Source organism: Pleurodeles waltl, chromosome 6 (assembly GCF_031143425.1).
Source record: "Pleurodeles waltl isolate 20211129_DDA chromosome 6, aPleWal1.hap1.20221129, whole genome shotgun sequence".
In the NCBI taxonomy this organism is placed as follows: domain Eukaryota; kingdom Metazoa; phylum Chordata; class Amphibia; order Caudata; family Salamandridae; genus Pleurodeles; species Pleurodeles waltl.
In genome coordinates this window covers 204,300,628-204,310,735 of record NC_090445.1, presented here as the reverse complement: position 1 = coordinate 204,310,735, position 10,108 = coordinate 204,300,628, and the positions used below count along the sequence as shown (strand labels likewise).

Genomic DNA, 10,108 nt, shown 5'->3' with positions numbered 1-10,108 from the left:
CTGACTTTGATGCAACTGTCAAACTTCCCCCAAAGTTTAGATGTTACGACGTTTGTATTAGAATAACAACTGCCCCGAACACTGTCCCACCGCTGGCAAATTTGGGACTCAAATTTGGTTCCTATTGAAGAATTGTGTTTTCTGCCTCCTTTGAATCCATCCAGCACGGTGTACTTCAGTGACCTTGTCACACCTGTCTCACCTCCTCGTCCAGCCTGTCGCACCCTTTATCGTGTTAGTGTCGAGCAGTTTTTAATATTGAGAGGGCTGCGGTGTTCTCGTTGTACATCAACCCGCTGTGAGTTATAGGCTCGTTAGATGTAGGCTCGAGAAAGCTTCTTTGATGGAAAGTCGAGGGTAAAGGTTTCCCCAATGCAAAGTTTCCTGCAAACTTTGTCTCTTGGTAGCCACGGGACAACGGGCATCAAACCTCTGCCCTGCAGCATCAGGGCTGTGGCGCCTGTGCAGAGTCAGGAGCTGTTCCCCTGCCCTGTGCTGAGTTGGAGAGGGAGGGGCCGCTCCAGATCCACTGCTGCACGACGTTTTTTTCCTTGTCCAGCTGGGCTGCCTCTGATTGGCTGAGGGGCTGGTCCAGGTTTCCCTGCACACTCATCGGCAGGGCCCGGGTGGTCCCCACCCTCTCGAGGGTGCTGCTTGGGTATAAAAGGGGAGCCAGCCAGTGCAGAGACAGTAGGAAGTTTCTGCTGGGGGCTTGGATTGAACAATACACAGCAAGATCACCCCCGTATGACCGGACTCTAAGAGAACCAAGGGGCCCAAAGAGTCTACATGTCTCAGATTTAGACATGTTCAGCTTTGTGGATAACCGGTTAGTGGTCCTGCTGGCAGCCTGTGTGCTCCTGGTCAGGGCCCAGGAGCAGGAGGACAGTAAGTACATCTTTTATTCTTAAACTGTGATCGGGCATCTTAAGCCTCTTGAAAGCAGCTAGAAGTGCTAAACGCTTTTCATAACTTTCTTTAAGTCAGCAAAGTTACCTAGTATCGATGACAACTGTGCAGTTAACTGTACAATAGTCCTTTGTTTTAACCGGCAAAATGATCTAATATTGATTGTAAATGTGTTTGAGTAGTTAGCAATGCAACAATCAAATAAAGCATGTACCAGCGGGACAAAATGTGGGCACAGTAAGTTGCTCCCACATTTAAGATGTGCACGAGCAGCAAACTGAAGCAAGCGTCCTTTTCAAACGTTTACTTAACTGTAAAAAGGTACAACATTTGTAAACGTTCTATTGAGCAGTAAGGCCATTCAGTTTGTTAAACTTGTTCTGATCAGAAAGCTAATGCAACAAACTTGGTATAACTTTTTTTTGGGACAGTAAATCAACATTTGGAAACTGTCTTTGAGCAGCCCACCAATGCAGTATCGGTTTTATACTTTGTCTGGGGATCAGAAAGCTGCTTTTAAAAACGTACTGTTTGGCTTAAGAATGTTCATGCAAAATCAAGGGCAAGACGTCCATATTTTAGTGATGAATGTACTTTACATTTTGTAAAAATAATCAATGTATGAAAAATTCATTATGAAACAGAGAAAGGGTGTTAGTATTTGAAGAGAAAACAACCATTGTATTGGGAGTGATGGAGTTACATGCTCATCAGAAGTTACTAATATGTGACAATGCATGGTTTTCATCGTAGAGCGTGAACAGCGGGGATGTTTTAAAGTTAGGATGTATATTTTTTGCAAGTTGTTGCCAAAGGTGTTACAAGTAGTGTGAAGTTAATTCTTTGTCAAAGGGAGTTAAATATATTAGAAATGATCAAAAAAAGTTGTCACTTGCCAGTTACTCTGTAGATGTTCGCTCTGTTGGTGCCTTCGGGTCAGTATTTGGTACAAGGGGCGGGCACAGAAGCATGGCCTAGGGAATGTAGAACATGTTCTGATTTGAAAAAAATAATGGAAAAACAAAGAAGAACAGAAAAAAGAATGACAGACTCGAGCTGTCCAGCTGCAGAGAGGGGGAAAGGGTGTGTTCTTTCTCTTAAGTGGCCCTGGGGGGCTGTCCACGAGTTTGATCCGTTTGGGCAAGTTTTTCGTTTCTGTCACTGCCAAGTTCTAAATGAGGGAGGGGTCGAAGGGTGGGAGGTACAGGAGGCAGGCGCAGTGTGCACGGCATGCTAGAGAAAGTATGTGTAGGAGGGAAAAAGGAGGGGGTTCTCTAAAAGTTCATCTCATAAACAATAGATGACAAGACAGATGTGATTTCTGTGGTAGAATATGAATCTGTGTGGGGTTTTCGGGGAAGGAGGGTGAAATCTGCAAAGACCATCAGGAAAGAATTTAAAAAGGGGCCTGGGATGATTCATAGGGAAAATGTTTTAGCAGGCTGTAAGCAAGTACAAAAGTCTAGACATCACTTCACGAGACAAAAAAAAACAGTATTGAGGATGCTGGAAAGTTGGGTTTTTTTCGATGAGCGCAAATGAAAGGCTCTACCGCCATCTACTGGCGAAAAGTATAATTGTGCTTTCTGTACTGAGCCATTAGTGGTGGCTTCTGCTGTATGTAGCTTTTCTTTAGTGCATTGTAAACTGTGTTGTCTTTTAGAATGTCATTAACGGGACAGAAGGCGCTGCACACCGACTTTTTAAAAGGCTTTTGAAGTTGACATTCAGCGTGATTTGTTAGTCAGTGACCGGTTTGTGTTTGGGATTAAGTTTCTAGTTTAGGGTGCGATGAGTAACCTAGACTGCAGTAGCCGTAAAGATGCACCGCGTCCTAAACAATAACACAGCTTAGTGTGTAATTTAGACTAGACATTCTGATGTTACCTTATTATGTTAATTAGTATGGCACTATATCTTAAATCAGATGAAAAAGATGTGCCTTGTGCAGCGGCATTGTTTATTTTCTGTCATTTTGTCGCTGTTAGTCGTGTGATATACATTGTCAAATGTTCCTCCGAGGAGCACTCGGGTTTTTGCAGTCAGTCCTTAAGTGGCTGCATGTGGGAGCCAGAATCTCCTCTCGATGTGCACGTCATATGCCCTAAGCATGTCCAGGGCGCTAACAGCTCTGCTAACCTGCTCGTCTGGAGAGGATGTTCCCATTCCAGCAACCACCAGTGCATCTGCACGGTCCTAGGAACACATGCCCTCACCCCACCCACCATTGTGCCAACATGATCACCAGGGCCCCCTCACCAACAATCACCCCCATCTTCCTTGGAAGGGGCTGTGGTTTTGGCCCAATTGGCGGCAGGTCTTGCTCTGCTCTCAAGCCCGCTAAGAGTGCTGTTTTAGTGTTTATTCCTTGTCCCAAAGCGATGCTGATGAGAAGCAGATGCGCTTCAAAACTCCGGAAAGGACTCCTGCCAGAAAGACCACGTAGATGGAAAACTTGGGCTCCTATTATCTTGGAAGGGAAGCGGCAACGGGTCTGCAAAACATGACCGGGGAGACGCCCAGACAAGCCTAGGCATTCTCATTTCTTTCCTTCCTTAGATATCCTGACTAGGCCATAGCCTCTAACACAACATCTGCTACTATATATGGCGCCAACCCCAGTTTAGAAAAGCCCCGCAGACCACCAGGTACTCATCCCATCGGCTTCAGCAGGCGCGAGGGTCAGCCAGGGGGCACGGTGTATTATGGCTGAGGTTCGCCCCAGATGAATGACCGCTCTCCTTTCATGTCTCGTTTAGTTGAATATGGCCTCTGCCACCAAGAAGGAGTAACATACAATGACAGGCAAGTCTGGAAACCCGAGTCGTGCATCATCTGCGTGTGCGACAATGGCAGCATCATGTGTGATGACATCACCTGTGGAGACGACCCTATTGACTGCCCCAACGCTGTGATCCCCTTCGGAGAGTGCTGCCCAGTCTGCCCCAACAGCGACGGTAATGCCCACCTCATGGTTCCCATGGGGGTGAAAGGAGTGGCGGGGGGAGGGCCTTATGGCAGAAGGTGTGAAGGGTAGGGTGGACAGAGATGATCGAGGTACCCTCACCTCCCAAGAGGCCTCCATTATTTACTGTCTCCACAAGTGCCAGAGAGCTCCTGTGTTTTTAGCATGTATAGCTATTTGCCACCATCCTCTAAGGCGCAACAAGGCCCTAATAAACAATAGGTACAGTAATGTTCCCACAGAACAATGCTTCTTTCTTGCGCCCAGAGATGTTCTTCTCAGAAGTGGACTTCAGGGGGATGACGCCCACACAGCGTCACTAGGGCACCTTCAGTCGAGTCAGGAACGAGGAAGTATAAAGCGAAGCAGCCAGACATAGCATGGTGCTACCCCTAAGTTCATCAATGTCCTCAATCCCAGTCTAGCAACTCATGGTTTGTTTTGTTGTGGGAGACAAGCTACATATCTATTGCTCTTCCTTTGTCCTTGTTCGGCTACCAAGATAAGTTGTCATTGGTTTCGAACCAGTGTCTGCATTGAGCCATAACTTGCCGGGGACACTCTATGGAAGTCTAAGACTGCTATTCCACTTCCATTATGTGGACAAAATGGCTGCCACTTGCGCAAGGCAATGCGATGCATACAGTGTAGAGGGAGGAGGCTCGGGAGCCTTGGATTTTATCTCTTAAAGTGTCTAAGGTGCCTGAAGGTTTAAAGCACAAAGGTGTGTGTGTTCAAGTAGATAGCTACAGAATCTGAATATTTATTGAAAGAATATAGGCCCACTAACATCACTAGAGTAGAGCACAACAAATATGTGATGTTTATGCGTTTCTTTCTCTTTATAGGAACTTCTTATTCAGAACAAACCGGAGTTGAGGTAATGAAGAAATCTTTCTCATTTAACTTGAATGATTGTTCTCATTTGCTTACATTGCAAAAGGTCCCTCAGGATGACTTATTGCTTTAATATAACGCCCACACAACAGCAGATGTGCATTGTATATTTGCACCCTGCTCGTTGTATCCAATACTTTCTGCCAAGCTTGGTTGAGCAATGGATTTTAACAGGCCGTGTTGTTTATTTCCCGCAGGGACCCAAGGGAGAAGTAGGCCCCAAAGGAGATCGGGTAGGTACCCAGCCACAGCAGCTATCTTCTGCACCCATACTCACACCTCTTACTTTCACATCTTGTCTACCTCCCACTCTATTTCCAAGATCTTTTTCTGTCTAGCCTCTCCTTCCAAAACCCTCATAAGCTCAATATATGAAGGTCACTCATATCTCATCCACCTTTTTGTACTTACAGGGACTTCCTGGCCCACCCGGCAGAGATGGCAACCCTGGCCTTCCAGGTCCCCCTGGCCCTCCTGGTCCCGCAGGCCTTGGTGGAGTAAGTTGCATATTCTATAGATTTGCAAATAGATTCTTCCTTATCAAATGTATTTTGGTGACCTATACAATGCCCTTTTGAACTCACATTCTCATGTTGTTCTTACTTCTCTACAGAACTTCGCTCCTCAAATGTCTTATGGTTACGATGAGAAATCTGCTGGTATGTCCGTGCCTGGCCCAATGGTGAGTGCTTTCTTTTTTGGTCTTGGTCCAAAGAAAGGGAGAATGTGAAGGGGAATAAAGTACATGCTTAAACTGCGGGAAATGTAATGAGTAAAGGCGTGCAAGTTTGCTTTGAACTTACCAGTCTTACAGAGAATGTGAATGGGCAACAAGCATGGCTGAAACCCTGCAGGCTGACGAGGTGTGTGACAGCATTAGAGCGCCCTGCCCGCCACAAAGAAAGAAGCAGTATCTGAGACTTCCTAGAGAATGATGCTCTTTAGATACATACGGTGTTTTTAGCATCAGACCATAGGGAAGAAATATTTTAAAAAGAAATGGAAAAAAGTAAGATGGCGGGCAAGAAATAACAGTTGCATTAGACAGGAAACACAATTTCAATTACAGTTAAACAGGAAACAAGATGGCAGACAACCATCAGGAAACAAGATGGCAGATACCAAGTCAAAGGAAACAAAATGGCCGATTGCAATGCATGTAACTGGCAGCTGGGTGTCAGAATACAAATGGCAGGAAAGCAAACGAAACAGAGAATTGAAAAGTAAACAGGCTTGTTGGCTGTAACTGGCATAAATCAGGATGAAAGGTAGGACTGGGTGAGATATCTGACAAACTCTGTTGGGAAAAAGTAGTCTCTCGTAGTGTCAGACAAGGGAAAGGATAGCAAAGTGCCATTTACAAAAAAAAAAAAGATGTCTGCTGACTGATGCTCCATTTTGTAGTCTTCACTTATTAAAAGGTGTTCTCTTTCTCTTCTTTTCTAGGGTCCAATGGGTCCCCGTGGTCCTCCCGGCCCTGCTGGTTCACCTGTAAGTAACCTCTTCTTTCCAGCCTGTACCCCCATGTCACCCTTTGGCATTCCAAACTAATTCCTCTAATATGGGTTATAGGGGTGTAACTGATCAAACAGTGGTCAGTGGGGAGTGTTTTCTTGTTTGCTTTGATAGGTCTCCCTTCGGATTCTCCCATTCCACCCTCTTCACTACTGCACCCCACTCCCCCAATTGGACTGAACAGCTTAATTTCTAGACATACACTTATGTATCTGAAATAAACTCTACTATAATTCCATTAGACTTTCATTGAAGAATTTGTATTTGTTTATTTCTCACACATATTTGATTGTTCTTTAGATATTGCTGATTATTTTCAATGTCTTGGTTCAAAACGCAGTTTCACAAATGTAATCTGAATGTCAATTGGAAGAAGCCAGAGTACAGCTCTGTGCAAGAGGGTTATATCCTAAGGAATAGTGTTGCAGTTACAAGAATTACAGATGTTGGCAGAAAGTTCATTTCTTTATTAACTTCTTTCTGTTTTCAATCCTCCAGGGCCCCCAAGGCTTCCAAGGCCCCCCTGGCGAACCCGGCGAGCCTGGCGCATCTGTAAGTACTGCATTCTTGGGGTGCTCCTATGAACTGTATACTGAGTGACGTGTTTCCGGCTTTTCTTGTCCAACTCCTGTCCTTCCTCTGCTGAGATCAGGGAAAGATCCACTTGAAGACGGTGCTTGGGTATATTCTGACTGTGCCCAGTTCTTTGGACGTAGTCTCCTATCTTTCTCCTGTGGGGGAAGGGCTCTAGTGGTGGCACCCAAATTTATATGTGTGTCTTATTTCAAGTTCCGTAAACAAATCACTGACCACAAAACTTTCATGTGACTGCTGTATGCCCTCCCATGGTCCACATGGACTGTTAAGATTAGCTAGTGGTGTACTATTCTCTAAGTGGGACCCCTTTCTCAGGGATTGCTGGATGCCATTCCAGCTATACCCTTTTCAATGTAAAAAAAAAGACTTATAACACTGGTCAGCAGATCTCAGAGTAAGAGCAATGGGCAGTTCTATGTGCAATTAGATTTGTGATTGATGCTCCAGAAGTACTTCTGGATACCGCTAGAGGGGGCGTTGCAAAAGCAGGTCACAGCTCACTGTCTTTGACGTAAAGCTGCTGTTCTATTTCTTGCCAGCAGGTGTCCCCATACAAGCCACCAATGCACAATGATTATGTTACAAATATCAAGACCAGACATAATTCTTCTGTAAAAACAACATTCTTACTGACTTTACTTGTGGTAACAAACATAAGTGCCGGCTTTATGGGCCTTCAGGATTAACATGTAAATCGATCATATGTGGCCCAATATCCAAAGGTGGCTTCTTTGGAACTGGAGAACCATGTTCAAGTGCCGGCGTCTGCTCAACATTCTGTAACTTTGGAAAAATTACATTACCTCCCTGTGCTTTGAAACAAGAGTATGGCCCAGGGGAACGTAGTGCTCATGTAAAGCACTCCAGGGCCCTCGGGCCGCGTTCGCAGTGGTAAAGACAAACTTGAGGCCCCCCTGCAATGTAGATGAAGGTACCCCCAACACAGGGCCGGCTTTAGCGCTGGTGGCACCTGTGTGCCAGTCTTTTTTGGCACCCCCATGACCTCTTTCTCCACAAATTCCCTCTCTACCTCTCTCCAAGAGAGCCCCCCACCTTTACATAGCCCCTCTCTGACACGCATTTCATTTTTTTTAAGTGCTTCTCATAATTCAGTCACAGTTTCGTGATCTACATGGCAGATGTTCTTTGCAGCAGGCACTTTATCCTCGTGCTCTACTTTATGATGAGTAAAACCTGCCACTAGACAAAATTGGGATATTTCACCAGCAGTAACCTTAATCACCAGAGTTATTTTGACATTTTTATTGTTGCTTGAAAACTGATGGATGCACAAGCAACTTCAGGGCTTCTATACCCAAATGTTATTTTTAAACACAGCGCCCGCACCAAAGTCAGTGCACTGGTTGAACCGCCCTAAAGCCGACCCCGCCTCCACGCTCCAACCCCACTTAGCTTTCCTGCCTCTAATCAATGAAGATTTCTGCTAACTGCACTTCCAGCTGTGACCCACAGATGTCCCTCTTGGTTCAATAATGGCCCACCCCTTATTCTGTTCTGTATGTCTTTGCTTTTAGAACTCGTGTAAAGCGAGAAGTACATATGAATGTCCTGTGTATGGTTGTAATTCACGTGCACGTGGTGCAATCATTTAGAAATGTATCGCATCCTAACATAGTTGCTTATTTCTTTCTTTTAGGGTGCTCTTGGTCCCCGAGGTCCTCCAGGACCACCTGGCAAGAACGGTGATGATGTAAGTAACGTAATGCCTTAAAGGTCAAGCAATTACACTAGATGTGTGCGTAGCCTCTATTCCAGTGTTCCGGCCTCGTAGCACTACTGAACACGTGTTATTATTCACCCGGTGATTGCGGCCGTGAAAGGCTGCCACTGGACTCTAGCATGCAACGTGAACGCACATGCATTGACCTACTGGCCACTTGTACTTGCGCTCCAAGTGTATTCACTTGAAGGTATAAGGTGCCTGACCCGGGCCAGTGGCCCCCCAATATTGTGAGGCTTCAGCTTCCTCACTTAGGTCCCTGCTGGAGTCGGGTCTGTAGGTTACAGCAACCGCGAAGCGCCTCACCGAGGCATGAAGTTAAACACTGAACATCTATTGAGATATATTGCGAGATGAACTTTCCAGAATATTACTTCAGATTCAAATCAGTTTTTGAACAGTGAGATTTGTACATGCAGCTTCTAAGTTCTGGGAGCAAACCGTGTGGTGTGCCACAGAGTAAATACATTACAACATGGGTATATGGATCCCGGATCTGAATTTCAACAGACATGCACTGTGATCCTGCGCAAATCATTATATGTCCACCGACTAGGCACGCGCTCATCGGCTGCGCTGTAAAAATGTATCAGCAATTATTCCTTGATGCATGACATGCCAATGCAACTATATACACCATCCCTCCTCGTTTCAGCTTGCAAAGTTCGCGTAGTTTGACAGTTGCCCACCCTTTAGAGCCCGTCTGAATATATCCCCATTGTTGACGTACTTTCTTGGAGGACCCATCACGTTTATCCTGACTTTTTCTTTCCTCTTTCCACAGGGTGAATCTGGCAAACCAGGCCGCCCTGGTGAGCGCGGAGCTCCTGGCCCTCAGGTAAGATCGACCTTTGGAGTTTAATGCCCCTTGTGCCCTGCTGACGGCGCTAGACTTGGGTAACAATCCTCCCCTACAGCTCATTCACCCAGTAACTTTAAATCTCAGACTCCTGTTTGTTATAACATAACACCATTTTTCACACTTCTTTTAATACATTGGCAATGTTTAAATAAGTCTATACTTATTTAAACATTGCAGTGAAGTTCTGTTACCCCTTTTAAAAATGCAATCAAATGCACGTTTTCCACACATACTATTCTGTTCAGCTAGGCCTTACTAGTATATAAAAGTATCCGCAGTGTGATAATCAGAATATCGGGGGCGGCGTTGAGGAATATTTTGAGTCTTGCAGACTCTTCCCTTTTGACACATACTCCCAGCCAGATAGAAATGCCTAAAGATGCTACTGATGGCCTATTACAGAGTGGCTTACTGCCGCTCATTTTATTCAGCTTAAATCAAAGCGCTGTTATCAGCATAAAGTATCTTTTGGCTAGAGCCTGGCGCCACCCCGATCAGTTAAGGCCCCCCCAGTTTGAAGACCCCTGCCCTAAGTAATGACTTATGGAAGCAGCTTCCCTCAGAAAAAAAAGTACTGATTCGAGCAGGAAGTACCACCTCCTTGCCACACAAAAGCAAATTG

At 45.3% G+C, this 10,108-nt stretch overlaps 1 protein-coding gene across 1 annotated transcript in view; it reads left to right on the top strand.

Moving 5' to 3' along the window:
• Positions 1-585: 585 nt before the first annotated feature.
• COL1A1 (collagen type I alpha 1 chain) overlaps positions 586-10,108 on the top strand; it is a 34,798-nt gene continuing 25,275 nt past the window's right edge. The window contains exons 1-10 of the mRNA XM_069237828.1: positions 586-888; positions 3,669-3,866; positions 4,723-4,754; positions 4,969-5,004; positions 5,185-5,268; positions 5,385-5,453; positions 6,218-6,262; positions 6,785-6,838; positions 8,541-8,594; positions 9,409-9,462. Of these exons, the coding sequence (XP_069093929.1) occupies positions 807-888; positions 3,669-3,866; positions 4,723-4,754; positions 4,969-5,004; positions 5,185-5,268; positions 5,385-5,453; positions 6,218-6,262; positions 6,785-6,838; positions 8,541-8,594; positions 9,409-9,462 (708 nt within the window). The 5' untranslated portion in view covers positions 586-806. The remainder of the gene's footprint in view (positions 889-3,668; positions 3,867-4,722; positions 4,755-4,968; positions 5,005-5,184; positions 5,269-5,384; positions 5,454-6,217; positions 6,263-6,784; positions 6,839-8,540; positions 8,595-9,408; positions 9,463-10,108) is intronic.